Genomic DNA, 19,501 nt, shown 5'->3' with positions numbered 1-19,501 from the left:
GGCCTGCCCCTCCCCGCTGCCCGCCCCGCAGGCCCCGAGCCCGGCCCTGAGCGCGGCTCCCGGCCTGAGCTCACCTCACCGTCTCCAAGGGCACACGAGGGAAAGAATTGACCGCCCTCGGCGGCCGCTTATAAAGGCCCGGGCGGTACCACCCCGCGGCGGGGCCGGGCTGTGCCACTGCTCCACAGGCGGGGGGGCGCCCGGGCTGCCATTTCCTGCCGTGTGGGCCGGGGGAACGCGGCGGGCGGAGCCCCGCATCGCTCAGACTTCGATCCCAAAAATACCCCAAATTAAGGCACCATCTCAAGGCAGGGAGAGGGGACAGCCCGGGGAAGGGACCGTCGTGTCACCCTCGGCCGGGCACAGCCCCAAGGAGCGCCGGTCCTGCCCTGCGTTCTGCGTTCTGCAGGAGAACCGGAGAGGTCGGAGTGATTTCAGGCCACTTTTATTTAGAACAGAACAGCTGTTTTTAAATAAAAGTTCCGTTCTTTTCACGTTGTGTCATCTTGAGCTGAAAATAGGGGTGTTTTGGTTTCCTTTTCCCTGGTAAGTGAATCAGCCATGGTTTTAAAAAGAAACACAAAGCCAGCTTTGCTTCAAAACTTCACCCTCAACGCCACCTGTTCAGTCAGCCTGAAGGACTATTTATCTAAAATCCACTTTTCTAAAACTTCCTACAAGAAGGACTAGTGTGGTGCTGTAACAAATCACCTAAAATTCAGTTTATTCCTCTGAGGCACAGATTCTCCAGCAAGACCCAAAGCAAACATTCTCCTTCTTTTTTGCAATTTTCAACATAAACACAGTGAAATACACACGTTCTGTCTCTCTATCAAACATAAATTTCTGCATCAAATTCTTGTAGGGGATAATAGCTGGGAGGTCAGTAAAAAAATCAAGAATATAATAGCTAAGGAGTGCACAGCTGTACACAAAGAGAAGGGGACTTGGAACAAAATTCTCTTTGCAATCTCTCAATCAAATATATGGAAGTTAAAATGTTAAGGAAAAACCATTGACTTTGAATTCCAAGTTCATTTTTAATTCCCAAATCCCAGCACTTCTTGCTCAGGTAACTGAGGAAGCCCAAAGCTGGAAAGAATTCCTGATACCAGCACACTTCAAGGCTTCTCTGTACATCATAAAAAAGCAAAACCAGGCACACTCAAATATAAAACCCTCTCTACCAACAATAAACCTCAATTTTTCTTGCAGCTCAGCTCCTGTGGGCTCGGTATCACACATAACCCCCTCCCAGAGCAATAAAGCCACAGTCCTGACCAGCGAGGGGGAAATTTTAAGGTGTATTTCTGTCAACCTGGAAAGCAGCAGGAGAGCTAAAGGTGCCTCTTCCTGAAACACAGGCCTGGGCTTGATTTCACACATTTTTTAGATCAGATAAAAAGATCATCCTCTATTCCCATTAGTTTATCCTTCAGCAGGGTTAAATTAGGAATATTGACATGGAAACACCACACAAGACTTCCCAATAATCCAGGAGCTTGTGTGGTTGATTCAGGAAAAGGAAAGGTCCCAGTGGATTCAAAGCAGTGACACAACACAAAGGGTTTTTTACTGGCAAAAAGGCATGGGTTAAATAAATTTTATCAGGATCTGGAGAGGTGGGTGTGATGCTCTGGGGAAGCTTGGGGAGAGGATATCGGTGAAAGCACACATTTCAAATGGGTTATTACAGTGATCAGACATTGCAGGCGTTTCTCTCAACAGTACTTTTATGAGACATTTATATATTCAATAATTAAATATAAAATCAAGGATGAGTGTCACAAAACAAGGAAAGGGTAAGGCTTGAAGCCTGGCCAGCCCCCAGATTGCCCCTCCAGTCACTGTGCCTGCCATTTGACCTTCCATTTTACATGCTGCTATCCTCACACATCATAAAGCATAAAAAAAAGCTCATTTTGCAGATTCCTTGCTGAAACCTCAAACCTACTTCAACTTAGTACAAAAACAGGGAAAAAAAAAAAAAAAGGAAAAATTTGCTTGTTAAAAAGCAGAAATGGGAAGAGAAGTTCACAGGTATTTTGGACTGACAGAACCAAGGAACAGGAACAATGCCAACAGATTTCAGACTATTAAAATGGTTTTGCTATGTGTTGTTTACCTGAATGTGACGTGCTGCATTATTCCTCACTCAGAATTACTGGCAACATGGGAAAAAAAAAAAAAATAGCAGTTGCACACTGATCAAACCCTTGTCCTACCCAGGGAGGGGTGAAAATGTGCAGGTAAAAAAGCTGAATGGAACAATCACCCATGTCCACATCCACATGTACTATACAGGAAGAACATCCAAAATATTGATAGGAGACAGTGATCCTAAAGTTTTCCTTTTCCCTTTCACTTCTATATAGATAGAGAACACCACTAGAGTTTTCACCGTGGCCAACAGCAAGATTCTCACAAATATAAAAATGCTTTCCAGCTGTTGGATTGCTTCAGGACATAATCCAGGTGGAATGAAAGAAATATAATGTCCCCTCATGGAACAACAGCAAAAAAACCCATCAAACTCTCAGGGTTTTAGACAATTGTCAAACATCCAACTTGGCAGTCCTGAACAGTTCAATCCCTGCTACACCAGAATGTGGCATCACCCAAATAAATGAGCAGGATTCCTTGGATTCTGGTGGTGCCACTGGGATAACTACATGGAATTTAAATGTATTAAAAATGTGTAACTTGGGTTTACATTCAGTGTGTTGGAGAAAGGGAATGTGATAATTAATCCCTTCATGCTTTATCCTTGCTGGCTGCCCACCCAGGAAGCTTTATTGTTATTACTTCAAGAGGAAAGGAAAGGTGCTGGTAAGAGCCAGAAGGGCAAGGCAATGATCTGAATAATGAAATGCCCTGTTCTTTGGATGAAGAGTGTAAAACATTTTGTTAAAAGCCTCCATGATGAAAATATCAACAACAGAAAAGGTCTCCTTAAAAATACAGAGCATTTCTGCATCATCTTTTAAGTTCAAAGCTCGGGGGAGAAAATGTTTTGCTACAATTCACTACAGGTTTGCTGTCATAAACAGAGATGACAATGCCCTACAGAGCACAGGGCCAGCCACAGACTCCAGACAAACGTCTTTGCTTTAGGTTTCAAGTGGTTTATGCCTCTCTTGTTGTAGAAAAGGAACAGAGACACTTCTGGAACCTTCACTGCAGAGTCTTTGCCAGTGTCCAGCTCTTGGGCAGAGGGGATCCTGCCAGAGTCACCACCTGGAGGGCGAGGCTGTGGAGCCAGTCATGATTCAGAGTCTGAGCCAGAGCTGCTTTCCCGGCTGATCTCGATTTGTAGGGAGGGTAAATGATCCAAGCGACTCTTTTTTTGCCTGGATTGTTCTTTTTCCTTAATGAGAGCACCCCAAACCCTCTGCAGCTCAGAGTCATCTTCCTCTGGAGATGCCACAGAGTTTTCAGCTTTCTCTGGAGTCTTTTCCTGTGTCTTCGGAGCAGACCCCAATCTGGTCCATAAATTACCTAAGCAGATGAAAAACAAACATTAAAAAAAACCCAAAACAGACAGGACTGAGAGGAAGAAGTCAAAGAACCAATCCTTAAACTCACTGCAACTCTTCAAACCCTTCATACTCCTCCCACCTTAATACTGGGCATGGAACTGATTATGCTTTGAAGAGTAATTGAAATTAAGCTGCAGGAGGCTGAGGGCAGCCTTGTTCACTGTTCCCCATTTGCAGAGGATGTTTATTTCACACCTGAAGTGCCCCTGCACTCCTGACACTTGTTTTGCTGCCCACAGTTTGAAAGCAGTCCTAGATCTTCAGCACACTTCCACAAAAATCTTGCTCTCAAAACCCCCCAGTTCTTCCCTACATGTACTTAGATTTCAATGCTCTGAACAACCATTTGCTAATTTATCCTGAATTTTGTTCAACTTCACCCCTTCATGGCTTTCTGCTAGAATTTCTCTTAGACTCCAAAACCAAAGGAACTGCAGCAGAGCATTTTCTGCACAGAACTAACCTGATTTCTTCTCTCTGGTGTCAGAGTAGAGTCCTTTTACATCTTGTTTGGGGATTCCCAGCCTGCTGTGCACATCTGAGATTGGTTCTCGACGAGGAGCACAGGTACTGCTTGGAGCTTTGATTTCTGGGGAGTGTGGCCTTTTTCCCAGTCTCTGCCTCACATCTGGGGATATTTTCAGTGACAAAAATTACCAAAAAAAAAAACCCCCAAAAAACAAACCAAACCAAAACCCCAAACAACGCCCCCCCCACCCACATATCTATATATCTATATATCATATTGCATTTCTTCTACTTCTGCCAGCTCAGTTTATGATCATTCACTGTTGAAACTAGACAGATTCTCTGTTTTTATCTTTTCTTTAGTCTTTTCATTTAAGTCATTCATACTCAGATTTCTGCAATACAATTTAGCCAGATTTTGTTTCAGTTTTGGCCATAACTTTGACATCTCATGTTTTCAAGTTGTGCTCTGTCCAAAAGATAAAAACCTAAGTTATCCCATGGCCTGCTGCTTTTCTGATGTAGCAGCAGAGTGTGTAAATATCCACCAGGAGGTAAAATTCCAGGAAAACTGGTCTGCCTTCAACAATTCTTTTCAGGTAGCAGATACCTTGATTTAGAATTCTAGCACTGCTTGGTATTTGGCACAATAAAATAAAACGAATACTAAAGATATTAATACTTAATCCTTGATGTGAATTTTGTATTCTGAAGTTCGCCTGGCTTAGCTGGATGTTCCCAATTGTTCAGGGGGTCCATACAAAAATAGGCAAAGGGAATTTTAGGACCATGTGTGAACTTGTCTGAGGCCCAAAATGGGCAGGAGGGGTAACATATACAAATGTAATTTTGACATTTCATTGATACAAAAAGATACTTTTCACTTATCAGTCAGATAGTATTACATATGTCAGAAGCAGGTAAAATGTCAAAGAAATAAGTTATTTAAGCTCAGAAATAAATCCTGCCAAATGCAAAAATACCCATCTTCATGTAATACACATTTTTATGTGGATTTATGTGTATTTTTAAGTGCAGTGTTTCACATTTGATTTTGTGCATGACCTTCCCTGTGTGCTGTTTCTCAGCTGCAGAGAATCGCTGCCTCAAGGAGGGAGCAAATCAAAAAGGACAAAGTGGGGGGAAATTGGCACAGGCAAAGAAAATGGATGGAAATCAACATCACTAAAAAAGCTTTCACTAAAGTGTACTTGATTTTTTCCCCAAAGTGATTCCCAACTCAATCTCTTAGTGAGGACAAACTGTGAGTGCAGGGTTTATCTGCAGTGGAGCACAGGTGTGAAATAAGTGTATTTTAGTGACAATTCTGCCCAGCAATGAGTGATAAAATACAAAATTACCTGATTTGACAGAGCTGTTTGGCTGCCTTGGCCCAGAGTTATTCTGACGTTTCTCTTCCAACAGGAGCCTCACATCTGCAACTTTCTCCAGGGATCCTTTGCTGCCAATCCTGTTTTTGATGTTGCTGGTAGCTATGCTATCTGCTCGCATGGAATTTCTGAAAAAAATCATAGATTTGATGTCCTCTAAATAAAAATTCAATCTAGCATAATTCTTAAGTCTTTTTATATGGAAAATTACATCACAGAAAATAATAATGTCAGGATTTCTTTGCTGAGAAGAAATAAAAACAATGCTTAGAAGCTGTTCAAGCCAGAATCCTAAATGTAACAATAATTCCATGAATACCTCAGTATCCGTTTCAAGGCAGCCTCAAAATTGTTGACATTATAATGAATATAACCATCCTACTGAAAGGACACGTATTAAAATTATTCTATTCATCTACAATATATACAACTTTGGTTAGTAAGACCATAATGAACATTAATTTCTTTTTATCATCAACAATTGAAGGTTATTTTTCTTTCTGAGATACAGAGCAAGGGTCAAAGACAAAACAGAAAGAGGAGTCCTTTTTCCCTGTTAATTGTGGTTGTTTGCATAAATTTCTCTTGATTCTACTTCAAGTTTCATTGTTATTAATAAGAAAGAATGGAGAGGTCTGCAGAAGCAGCTGTATTTAAAAAAAGTTAATTCTATTAAAAGCCTAGTTTCTGTATTTCTTGTTAGACTATCTACTACAAAATTATATTAAGAACTGAAAAACAGTTTCAAGTCAGAGCTGTCAAAGCTTGAAGACAAGTCACTAAAACCCAGAAACGCCTCTTCACTGCTACTTTTAAAGACTAAGAAACTTTTACCTGATATTCTTCAGCTGTGACTCCACCTCATCTGCATACATGGTCATCTTCATGCTTTTTTTGGGCGAGGGGGTGGAGATCATTTTCAGTTCCAGGTCATAGTCCATCTCATCCGAGTCGGAGGCGCTGGCGCTGGATCTCCTGGCGGCGCTGCGCTCCCGCGACTGCCTGAAAGCCTGCAGCTCATCCCGGTACTCCACCACCACCCTGTCATCCTCATCCATGTCCTGATCCTCCTCCTCCTCTTCTTCCTCCTCAATGGGCTCTTCAGGAACGTTTACCAAGCCTGCAGCAAAGCAAACTCATTCCTGTCAACTGGAAGCACTTGAAAACCAAACCAAAAGGAAAATCACCTCGCTGCAATTAATGATCTCTTGTAGGTGAGTCTGTAGTTCTTTTAGTTCTGTCTTCTTAAAAAGAGAGAATATTTTGCCAAATACTTTAAGTAGAATCAATAAGTGGAATTAAACTGTCACAGGACAAAATGTCCCTGTTGTTCACTCCCTCAGAGGCCTGGCCAAGCACAAAGCTGGACAGAGTAATTAAAGTACAACTGCCTCTTGTAGAAGGTGAAGTTCTTCCTTCCTGAGCTAAGCACAATTCCCAGGATCTTACAGGGCTTAATGTGCCAGCTGCTGGCTCTGCAAAAATCCTTTCAAGTCCTGCAAGCAGCAATGCCAAAAAGAACACAGGTGTCATTATTAGGAATTCATCACAGACACTGATTTAAATAGAAACAGCTTCAATTTAGTCATCACCAGCACTCAGACATCTCTTCAGACAGCACTACATGACCAACATGGAAAATCTCCCACAAGATTTGACACATCCATGGTTGTATTTTTAACAGGCCAATCACGCTGTACTTGTCTCATGTCAGGTTTTTACACCCATTATTTTTCTACCTTAGGCAACAGATGAAGATATTCAAGCCTAATTGAGAGAATTTTCTCATCTCTATTGTTCTACATTTAGAGATTGCTTTTTATAGACTGGAGAATTGACTTAGCAAGTATGACAAATTGCCAAGAAGGCTGAAGAAGTCATTCACCCCTTCTTTTGGCCTGTGATGCCACAGTCCCCATGCCCTAAATTTGTAAAAGGAAACAATGTCACATAAAAAGCAGCAGCTACGAGCAGAACGAAGCTTCTGCCTCAGGAATTTCCTGTAAACTCTTAAAACGGGATTCAGATTTATTTTTTTAAGACAACTTCCACACATCCTGTGGGATTGGTGAGGCACTGCTCCAGCCCTCCATGTCCCAGTGTCCCCGAGGGCTGTCCCAGTGTCCCCGAGGGCTGTCCCAGTGCCCCCAGTACCTGAGTGCCGATGTTTGTAGGGAGGAGTCAAGCCCACATCGTCCCCAATCAATGTCCTTTTCTTGATCACATCCCGGTGGATCCTGCGGGAATGGTACCTCCTCTTCCTGAAAAACCAGACAGAGGATGACATCCCTGTCACAGGAGTTAGGGCTCATCCTTTAGGATGAAGGATATGCAATTATCACCTACTTTAACAGCAGACAGATTTATGTCAGAGCTGGTCTGAACAGTTTGAATATAAACTTTATTTTCATGAGAGAATTCTCTCCTTGTAATTCACACTCACATTGCAAAAATGTTTTTCTACACTGAAGCATCTACATTAACTAAATAGAAAATCTACAAATTTAAACGGTTTTAGATTAGCTTGTCCAATTAACTGCAATGTTCCAATTCTTGTGTCCAACACTCACCAAGAATTGCTAAGAATTCCTTTCATGCCTCCATAATTTGGATTGCCATATTTCATGTAATACTGGCTTCTCCTTGCAGCTCCCAGCTCCTTTTTGTCATCTGCAAAAAACATAAATTATAGATTTTTTCCCTCTTAAGAGTATAATTTACACAATAGCATAAAAACAAATAACAATCCAAAGACAGAGAGTGAGACTGATTGTGCCTTCAGAATTACTTCACCCTCCTCCTTGAAGGATTCAATTTTGCTTATACTGCTGGAATTTCTCCTACCACCACGGCTTTATTTGTGTCTAGAAATTTAATTCCAGGGAGACTGGGTTTCTACAGATCAGCTTAACAGGGCATTCCACCCCCCTGTCATTACTGGAGTTTCCACTCACCTTCCTCATCACCTTTCTTTTCTTAATGAATGTGCCACTTCCTGCACGGTCCAGAAATTATATGGATTTTCATTTTATTCATAAATAAAGTGAGTATTTAGAAATAATTTTTACTAATCCAAATTATCTCCATCTCAAATTATATCCGTATTTATAAAACATGGAATTTACTTCTGGAAAAAGGCATCACAAAACCTATCCCATGGAATTGGGAAGAATGCCCTGAGACTAAGGAACAATAATTTTCATACAACTTGAACTGGATATGATTGACACAAGAAAATGCAGATTTATGGCAAAAATCTTAACACCTAACAATAAGCAAAAAACCCTCCACTTTTAAATAAGAAGTAGGCATTTTGAGTCATGAATTAGCCAACAAATAAAACTACAAGCAGCAATGAATTCAGGGTGCTTGTCAAGGTGGTCATTTACCTTTAGTAGCAAATCTCATGAACAGCTTGTTTCCTTTAGCCAGTTTATTGGCAGGGCGAAGGTCGTTACGCAGGAGAGAATCCTCTTCTACCTGGGAGAGGGCATCCAACTTTGGGGGCAAAAAAGGTATTTTGGACTCAAAAAAATCAAATGACTGTTGAACAAAAATGGGGTGCTTACAGAGAAGCAATCAAGTGATCATGAAGAAAGTCACTTTCCAAATGAATTCTGCTTTTTTTTTTTTTTTTCTTGACAAGCTGATGTTAATTTTTAATGTAAATTGCCCTGGAAATTTAAAATACATCCTTCTCTTGCCCCATAACATTAACTCAGGTTATTAAATCCAGTAATTGTCAAATGACTCCGTATCACTGACTGAAATGCAGAAAATTAATAGCACAACTGGGACACTGAAAAACATTTTCCCTGTTTTATATCTAAGTGATTTTATTAACAGGTTCTCATGCCCTCACACAATGATTAAAAACCTTTCTTTTTCATTTATAGCTGCTTTATAGAAACTCAAATTCAGATTTCCATGATGTAGAGTGTTCACTGAGCCATTCCTACAGGAAATCCTAATCACACCTATTATACCCGCAGCCAGTGAAGATTAAATTGCTGCCAGGACATCACTGTGTGTGCTGATTCCCACAGATCCATGGGCAGCCTAAATCCCATTGGGCTCTAAGCACTTTCCCTGCTGAAAAGGTCACTGCCTTCCATTATTGTTCTTTCATTGCCTCCTCTCAGCAGAAAAGAGAAGCCAGGCTCACTCTTAAACTCTCCAAAATCTATTTTCACAAAGCACTTTACACTGGGATTATCACCACCTGCACTCTCTCTCACTCCCCACCTAATTTATTTTGATAATTAAATTGTGAATTGCAAATGGAGACCTAAAATGCTGTGAAAACTTCACAGCACCCAGAGCAAAACTTCCATAGCAGAGTTTCCACTTCCCCTGTTGTACTGACCTCCACGTCACTGGGATTGTCATCCTCAACCTCGCCTTCTTCTGTCTCATCATCAGAGCTTTCCTCCTGTTTTTCTAAGGAAAATAATTGGGGAAAAGAAAAGAAAAAAAGAAAAAAAAACAAAACCAAGCTCCATTTTAGTGTGTCAGCCTCATTTGATTTATGATTACCTACATTGTCTGAGATCAGCCTGAAGGTGTTTTCCCTTCTCCTGAGCAGCCTAAGGAATAATCAAAGCAGTGAATGCCTATGGAAAAGTGGAGCACAGTGAAATTCAGAGCCCTGTGCCTGCAGCAGCACATGTGCATCATTAATTTAATTCTCTGAAAGCAAATGAAAGTGCACTGCCTGTCAGGATTTAGTGTGTTCAAAATCAGAGATCAGCAAGGCCAAGGCACTAAAGGCACATAAAAGCCTTTCCTTCCACCTCCTTTACAAATGCCTAAAAATACCCAATATTAACAGTGTAAGACAGGTTATTAATCAAAAGCTTAGAGAGAGCAGTAAAAAACAACCTTTGTGACTTAATTTTGCTCTGAAATAACTAAAAAAAGAAGTGCATGCTTCCAGAATTGCTAAAATTGTGATCTGCTTTGATTTTTTAGCTCAGTGTAAGAAAATTCATGCTGATTTTTTTCTCCAAAGTCCCCAAGAAATAAAATATTGTACAGAAGTAAAGACTATGGACAGCTATGAGTTGTGATATAGCAATATAACTTGCAAAGATCTCAAAATACCTCATAAGCTTAAAAAAACCCTTCTACTTTATATTTCAGAGTTCCTTATCTTAAATCTCATCCAACAATAGACTTAAAAACTTAAAATAGAGAGTGGCAGCTGTTCAGAAATATTCCTGAGTGAAAATAATAAAGCATAATTAACCAAACTGAAACCAAAGAGAGAATTTAAGTAAACAAATTACCCAAATTCAAACCAGAATAATTAAATTCCATCAGGGAGAGTATTCATGCCTTTTACTCCCTCACAAATTACAACTTTCTCATAGCACAGACCAATCTTTTGCTTCCCTAAATGTCTAAACAGCCCTAACCCTAAAATTCCTATCTAAAAAAAGGAATGTAACCAAGCCAGATGACTCCAGGGTATCTGTATGGATCTCACACCTTCAGATGTAATTGAACAGTCTGTACTTTCTCTAATATGCCACTTTTCCAGAGGAACAGGAGCAATTTCAGATGACAGTTCTTGTTTTCAGATAGAGTGTAATGATAATATATAATATGCAATTCACAGCAAGCAGGATTAAATATATATGTTTATGCTCCATTTGAGCAATGTCCCTAATCTCCAAAAATTTCACAACAAGTCTTACTTGAAGCTTTAGCAACATTTGGCCAAAATTAAAGACATGTGGATGGTTGAGGAGCCACTGCTTTGTGAAGAAAAGGAGCAGGAAAAGGGGGTGAATTTGAAGAATCCATGTTTAACAAAGCCTTAAACACCAAATTTCCCAGAAAGGCTTTTGGAAGCACTGCAGGTATCTAACAGAGAGATTGGCTACTTGCATTTAGGTCACAGACAGCATTTTTAAGCAAAATCTATGAAAAATTTAATAAATATAAGATTTTTTTTCTCTGTATCCTGTGATAGAGCATCTTCAACCACAGCACTCACAGCAGCCTAAGAGCAAAACTGCCCTCAGGTAGCAAAATGCTGCTTTTGACCTTCCCCACATAAAAGGAAAATAAATTTACAACCAAGGCAGTCAGGTACCAGACTGATCACGACACTGAGATGTACTTTTGCTGCTCTGCTCTTTTATAACCAACCTTTTAATAACTTCTTTCTCAAAAGGTTAACAGCCAAATTTAGAGCTGATACACACCCTGGTGAAGTGATGCACTGTCACGCTGCTGCGAGGGATACACTTGAAGGCTGGTGGTGCATCAAAAAGGGGAATTAGCTGTGGTATTTCAAAAAATAGGCCATTTTCTCACACCTGCTTTTTTGCTTTGCCTGCCTTTGTAGGCACATCACAGAGAGCTATTTCTGTGCACATGTCCCACTATAAATACCAGCTCTCAGTATCACCCTCATCTAACACGTTTAGTATCGACTGAATTACTGCTTTTGGTCTAGCTCCAACCCACCTTTTAAGAAGCAGCTTCTTCAAAAGGTTTCCAAGATGAAAGCCTTTTTTAAAGTGGCAGAATACATTTACCTGCAACTATATGATAGAAGCTCCTTCAGTAATTTAGGTTATGCAATACCCCAGCACAAGTTTAAAGTTTCATTGATTTAATGAGATGATGGCTGTTATTTGCATATCTCAAGCTACCTTTCTTGGTTTTTTCAGCTGTCTTCTCCTTATTGTTTTCTCTGCTCTTTGTTTTCTCCTGATCAGGCAGGGAGCTCATATTTATTAGAGCCCGTGTTGCTGTCACTTCATCAAGCCAGACCACATTACCTGGGAGAAACAGAAACACAAAACCCAAGTGCAGTTGGTGTCATCGAGCAGTCACATCTCTCCTGCCTTGCTGGAAGGAAATTAATGACCAAAAAGTCAGAAATGACAGAAAAGCCATCAGGTCTCTTGCAGTGAAAGTCATATTCTTTAACACACGTGATAAGCTGGAGGACACGCAATTTTCAGCTTATTACAAAACACCAGAGCTGTTCAAAACCCCAAAAATCACTGAAATGCACAACCATAGATTTGAGAGACTTCCTGAAAACAGCAAATCAGGGCACTGGATCGGGGTCAGTGGATCCATGTGTTCCCACACAAATGTGATAAAGGGAGCAGCAGGGAGCAGGAATGAAGCCTGGATCTTTTTCCCCTTTGGCAACTTAACAGAACCTTGGACTTTACTGCAGAATTCTGTTAATCTTTTCTGAAAAGCAGGAAAATAGGGGGAAATAGGGGACTGCTCAGGCACTTTGCACAGATTCTAGAGTACACAGGTTCACAATATCATTCAGGATGTGCCTTAAGTGTCAGCAGATGGTACTAAAATATAACTTACTAGGCCAAATTAAAAGTATTTCATAGATGCTGAAATTGAAAGAGCTAAAACTGCTTAGAAACAGGATTTGAACAAAAGCTTTCTGCACTTGGTACAAATACAGCAACAAATGTCTCTGTTCTGCTGTTAAGCAGAGTGGATTCAGATATTAAGAAAACTGTACAGTGACCCAAAATAAGAGAATCTCTCTTAAATTACTCAGCCAAGAACTGCAAGGTGAAGAACACCCCAATATTAACTTCAATGATTGGTTAATAAATGTACTTTTTTTCTCAGTCCGCCTCATGTTCCCATCTCCAAATTTCCAAAAGCTTCACCATTTCATGTTCATCAGTTTGAAACACAGAACACTAAATCCACCTTTGCACTAAGTCACCATAAGATATAATTCAGATGGGAACACCGAAGTTTTTTCCATTATACAAATCTATCCTGAAAAGAAAAAGCTTTTTCTTGATATTTTCACAGAGTATAGCTCAGACACAGCATGAAAATTCCCCATTAAAAAAGATGTGTAAAACTATAACTGGGTATTGTTACAACACTGAACCCTTAATTTTCACATTAATTCACTAATGTAGCATTTAAGAAAACACATCATTTTAGAAATGAAGCCTGAGATGGAGTCAAGCTGTCCATTTCCAAGCTCATGCATCAGCACAGGTCCATCCAGCAGCTCTGTACTGTAATTATCCACCCAGGGCTCATTGGGTTTCACATTTTCTATCAGCTTGTGCAGTACTTCAAGCTGTCACATACAGTGACTTCAAGGTCACCAGTGTTTTGCAGAACACCATCTATTTTGTCTTGCACTGGAACAGAATTTCTTCAGGGTCACTCCAGAGAATGAAGCTACTGATTCTCAGCTTTTAGCCATGCTTGTTAATAAGTTTCCAGCTATCTGGAAAACCTGCCCTGGCTCTTATTTCTTCTTCTATTATTTCAGGCACAAGGTTTGTAGCCACATGACAATCTCCCAGTATTCCTGTTCCATAATCCAGCACTCAGCTGTAGCAAAAAACTCTCCAACAGCCTCCAGTGTCAGTGAGGAAAGCACAAGTCTCCCCCCAGCTTTGATCTTGCTGATCTCACTCCCCAAAACAGCCCTTACCATGTGTACCCACATTCCTTTTCCAACCTATGGAAATCACACCCAGCTGCCACCTCCTTCCACCCACCCATTTCTCCTGGAGCATGCACTACACAAATATGGCAACAAATCTCCTCCTCCACACAAAACCATCCCAACCTGCCCAACTGCACAGTTCAATCACCCTCTCTCAGATGTATAAATTATATCAAGATGGAAGCAGCACATAATTTTAGACCTTTTTATTTTTCCCCTTAGAGATACAGCTGTGACCAGGCTTAAAAAAAGAGTAAGGGTTACAAATAGTCTGCTTACTTACATGAAGTGTCATCCAGCCACTCAATATGAGCAGGAGGATACTCTTTGAAATAGGCAAAGATGTCCTGGGTACTCATCTCATCCACTCCACAAATGTAAATTGTGTCCAGTCTTACTTTAGGAATTGCTATAGAGAGGAAAAGACACAAAACTGGTACTTATTCCAAGCTTTCAGATTAGTACCATATGAGTTTATAAAGCGAATACTTTATTTAAACTAAAGAGGAACTAATTGAAGCATGACATAGGTCATAACTTAATTAATTCTTCCACAATGCAAAACTTCAATAAATCCAGAATTAAAAGAAGTTACAAGCACTGGTAGATACAGAGACTGCACAGCAACCAAACAGCTTGAAAAACATTTTTTTTCCTCTTAGAACACTGCCAAAGTGCTATCATTAAGCACTAAAGAGGCAGAACAAAACAAGGCTCTGCACAAAGCACTTCCACTTGTATCACCTGATGGGGAGCTGTTCCAGGCCACAGCTTAGCAGGTCCAAGCTGCCAGCTGGAAAAAAAAAAAGCCTTGAGAACTAACTGGGTGCCAAAAGCACCAATCTGTTGTGCACACATCTCCTGGCTTCTATTCCAGCTTGCCATCAGTGCAGCTTCACTGTGTGTACAGCACAGAGTCTGATCTCCCCGTGCACAGGACACAGAGTCCTCCACGTGTACCCACACAGTGCTCCAGGGTTTTTACAAAAGATTCTTAAAGCAGCACTGATCCAGAGGGTGAATCTTGGGCATGTAACACTAGTGAATAAGGCACACAAAAAATGCTGTCTTTGTGCTGGGGTTGGTGAAACAAGGAGTGAAATGGCAAGTGTCATGTAGCTTAAAAAACAATGATGTGCAAATAAAAAGGTGGAAAAATCCCCAAGTGATTCCTTCTGGCAATGATCTGGCAAAACCTCTGGGAATGCAGAAAATATTGCAGCATAAATCAAGTCAGGACACTGAGAGGAAGTAACTAAAGGGATCTTTTTTCCCGACTGCTGGATGAACTTGTACCTTTCTTCATCATGTCCCGGTCCAGGGCCACGTTCCTCTGGGCCAGATTCACCTCAGCCCGAAAGTGGAAACGTTTGGCTCTTTGCTCCTTCTTCTCAATTGCTTCCTGCAAAATGCAAAACAAGGCACTCAAACAGGAATCAGCAGCACCCTCAACAAACTGCACTGAGGACACTTAAAATCTACCAGACGGCAATAATTTGTATTAATGATTTTATTAATTCTGGAGAGAGCTGTAGGTTTCAGAATGTAGCAGAAGTTCACCAAAATATTTCTGTGCCACAGAACAGTTTTTGTGTAGGTCCAGCAGTGGGAAACAGGATGCATGGAAAACAAGGTGTCTTGGACAACACAGACTCCATCATTGAACAGGAACATTATCTAGTCCTTACTAACAAATATTAAATAAAATCTCTCTTTTAAAATAAGCCTTTTTACCACAGGAAAAAAATTCATCTTTGAAGATTTAGAGTTTTTTCCCTGTTTTTTTAAATATATACAATATGCAAATTTGTTTCTCTGAGCATGAATTTAGCACTGGAGAGCTGGCTCCAGAGATCTTTTTAGACTGGCAACTCAGGCTCCTCTTATGTAGCTCATGAGCAACAGCCTGCCTGGAACTTGTGCAATTTTAGCAACTGGCTGAGAAGCTCCTTGTTCTCCAAATTTTATTAGGAAACACTACAGGTTTCTGGATCTTTGGAACACACATTCTGATTCATGCCAGCTGTCTGAACACCAGGCTAAGCCTTAGTGCAAGTTGGAGAAGAAAGAAATGAAATGGTTCCACCCCTCCAGTGGCAAAAATGACAAAATGTTGAAGAGCCATAGCACAAAAGTTACCTTGGAGGTTACATCTATTCCAGTGATGAAACTTCCAGCTTTGTTTTCATATCTCCTACTGGTGTCCTGAAACAAAGCAGAATGGTGATGACATCTCAATGAGCACTGAAAGCAACACACTTGTTACACTGAAAAGAGGAACAAATATTTCTACAAGAAACAGATACTCTTCTCCTTGATCCAAGCTACATTTCTGGACAGAGAGGCACCCTGATGAAAGTGAAAGTAAAACCACATGAACTGAACTAAACTTTCTTCACTGTATTCTTTCCTTCTACAGAATTTAGTTTCTATGTCAGCTGCTGCCAAGCTATTACTCTCTCAGCAATACAGGGAAAGCCATCAAACATCTTTCCCAAGTAAGACTTCTACATTTTTGGGTTTGGGTAAAACTTCCTTGTAAAACATGAGCAGATTTAACAGTGATACCTGACTACCGAAACATCAGTTTGCAGCTTTTAATCTCAGAAAGCGAGAACACCAAGACACAGCCACAGTGAAACCAGTAACTTTTTATTTCTATCATTATTTCAACCCCAAATGCCAAATACCAAGGTGAAACACTACTGTTTGGATACTGAGAGAGGGTAAAAATGGAGAATGAGGGGGGAAAAATGACAAGTTTCCTGTCCATCAATGAGGACTGCTGAATTCAGAGAGGGACTAAACCCCACGGGCCCTGGGTCAGTGACCCTGTTCTGTGCCCTCCATTGTCTGCATCCAGAAAATGGCACCTCCTCATTCTGACACCCTCAACTGGCAGAAATCTGGAGCTGGAAGAACACCTCTTGCTTTCTTTAGGAATAAACGCGTTCTTTACACTTGTGCTGCAATAATTATTTTGGCTAAAAGACCATTTCTAGAAGGAGGTTGGTCTCAGTTTAGAACGCACAAAATCCAACCGCTTTTCTTAGTAACAGCACCAGAGTTCCTCTAACGCTGCCAAACGGTCAGAGTTACTAGGAGAAGAAAAGCAAAATAAACATGATTTTTAAGGCTGAAAAGGCCGGCTGTCGGAGGTTGAGTCCCGGAGCACGAGGAGGTGCAGCACGGCGCTGTCTGTCTGTCTGTCTGTCTGTCTGTCTGTCTGTCTGTCTGTCTCTCAGGCCACATGTTGGGGAGAAGCACAAGCACGTTTTGCAGACCAGCTAATTAAAGATTAGCTTCCAAAACAATTCTCACCCAAGTTTTGAGAGGGAAAGACTACTTAGGATTTTAGAGCTGTGACCTATTTTCAGTTGTTAAAGCTAATCCTAGTCAAACTTGTATAGAAACAACCAGCGAGCGTGAACGAGGGAAGAAAAACATGGGGAAGGAAACGCTGGAGCCCCGCTCATCAGAGCCCACAGCCCCAGCCCTGCTGTCCCGGGTCAGCCCGTTCCCTCTCCAGGTATTCCCTGTGCTCCCGGCATCAAACAGTCCCTGGACACTCTCCCACCCACAGCAGGGCACCCCAAATCCTGTCCTCCGCCGCCTCCTTTATCCCATTCCTCCCCAGCCACATCCCGCCCGCTCCCTCAGGCCTCGCCCCCGAGTCCCCCCCTCACATCCCCGCTCCCACATCCCCGCTTTTCCCAAGAATCTCCCCAAAAGCCCCAACAGAGCTCTCAGACACCCCCAACCCCCCGACCCAGCCCCTGCTCGCCCTCTGGGCCCTCACCGGGATGAGCTCCCGCAGCGAGCGCCTCACAGGGATGGTCTCCAGCTCTCCCTCCTCCACCTCCATGGGCTCGGGCTCGGGGCCGCGCGGCTCCGCCGTGGCCGCGGTCGCCTCCGCCTTCACCGAGATCCGCAGGCCCCGCACGGCCGCCATGGCTCCGCCAGGCCCGCCCAGCGCGGCCAGCGAGACGAGCGCGGCGCGGCCCAGAGCGGCGGGGCGGCTCCGAGCGCGGAGAGCGGCCAGGAGCGCCGGGCGGGCGGAGCGCAGCGGCCCCAGCGCCGCCCGCAGCCCCGCGGGGCTGGGGGCAGCCCGAGAGGCTGCGGGCCCCGAGCCCAGCCCACCCCCTGAGCTCAGCACACCCCCGAGACCCAGCGGGCCTCCTGAGCCCGGTGCACCCCCGAGCCCGGTGCACCTCCGAGCCCAGCACACCCCCTGAGCTCAGCACACCCTCGAGCCCGGCGCACCCCCCCTAAGCCAGCGCACCCCGAGCCCCAGCGGGCCCCGAGCCCGGTGCACCCCAAGCTCAGCGCACCCCCCAAGCCCAGCGGGCCCCGAGTTCAGCGGGCCCCGAGCCCAGCGCACCCCCCAAGCCCAGCGGGCCCCGAGCTCAGCACATCCCTGAGCCCAGCCCACCCCCGAGCCCTGCGCACCTCCCGAGCCCAGCGAACCCCGAGTTCAGCGCACCCCGAGACCCAGTGGGCCCCGAGCCCGGTGCACCCCCTGAGCTCAGCACACCCCTGAGCCCGGTGCAACCCTCGAGCGCAGCGAACCCCCCGAGACCCAGCGGGCCCCCTGACCCCGGCGCACCCCCTGAGCCCAGCAACCCCTGAGCCCGGCGCACCCCTGAGACCCAGTGAGCCCCGAGCCCAGCGGACCCCCTGAGCCCAGCTCAGCCCCGAGCTCAGCTCACCCCCTGAGCCCGGCGCACCCCGAGCCCAGTGCACTCCCTGAGCCCAGCGAACCCCCGAGTTCAGCGGGCCCCGAGCCCAGCGCAACCCCCAAGCTCAGCGGGCCCTGAGCTCAGTGCACCCCCTGAACCCAGCAAACCCCGAGCCCGGTGCACCCCCCGAGCCCAGCGCACCCCTCAAGCCTGGTGCACTCCCCTAAGCCAGCGCACCCTGAGACCCAGTGGGCCCCAAGCCCGGTGCACCCCCTAACTAAGCCCAACGCACCCCCGGGGAAAGGTACATGGAGAGCGGACAAACACAGAACTTAAGTACTTCCAAAACCAGGGGGGGGCTTAAAACTGTCTGAACTTACAGTGTTGTGTTCTGAGGCTCAATTTTCCCCCTTGTCCCAAGGTGTTGAGGTTGTTCCAGGAGAGCAGCCTTGGCTCCTCTTGGCCTAAATAAACCACATGCTTTCTTTCACCAGTGTCCATGAGAGAAGTTGTTCATTCCCTTAATTACACTAACCAGCTCCATTCCCTCACACACAGCAGCCCAGAGCCCTGTTCTAGCTGAGGAGCTGCTCCTGCCTTGGCATCATTATTTCAGACAACTGCCAGGCTACACAGCCACATCCCATTGTCGTTGTCTGTTACCATCACACCACTAAGAATTCCTGTTACTTCTCCATCTGCAGGACCCTTCCCTCCAGCTTGGGCTGTTCCACCCCTCATTTCTGCACACGTTACAAATAAACCTCCTCCAGTCCATCCACTGTGACACATCACTTTCCTTCTGAACTGGTGGTACTTCCCAGGAAAATTCAAATTTAGACTTTGTCACAAAGACATTTCCCAGCTGGCAGCATAAAGGCTCCTCCCCTTACACAAAATCCAGCGGGATCAAGAGATCATTCTACCCATTCCAAGATTATTTAT

The 19,501-nt window shown here is 43.6% G+C and overlaps 1 protein-coding gene across 1 annotated transcript; it reads right to left on the bottom strand.

Annotated features, from left to right (window-relative positions):
- Positions 1 to 775: 775 nt before the first annotated feature.
- Positions 776 to 17,829, bottom strand: NCBP3 (nuclear cap binding subunit 3; the record flags this gene model as incomplete). Its single annotated transcript, XM_083875147.1, has 13 exons — positions 776 to 3,498; positions 4,003 to 4,167; positions 5,369 to 5,526; positions 6,233 to 6,518; positions 7,553 to 7,659; positions 7,969 to 8,068; positions 8,788 to 8,896; positions 9,765 to 9,838; positions 12,064 to 12,192; positions 14,161 to 14,286; positions 15,174 to 15,279; positions 16,017 to 16,082; positions 17,677 to 17,829. The coding sequence occupies 13 exons, from the start codon at positions 17,827 to 17,829 to the stop codon at positions 3,263 to 3,265; spliced, it is 1,815 nt and encodes a 604-aa protein (XP_083731273.1). The 3' UTR covers positions 776 to 3,262.
- Positions 17,830 to 19,501: the final 1,672 nt, after the last annotated feature.

The sequence above is a fragment of the Zosterops lateralis genome (genome assembly GCF_965231275.1).
Source record: "Zosterops lateralis genome assembly, chromosome: 19".
Classification (NCBI taxonomy): Eukaryota; Metazoa; Chordata; class Aves; order Passeriformes; family Zosteropidae; genus Zosterops; species Zosterops lateralis.
This window is presented reverse-complemented; position numbering and strand designations above follow the sequence as displayed.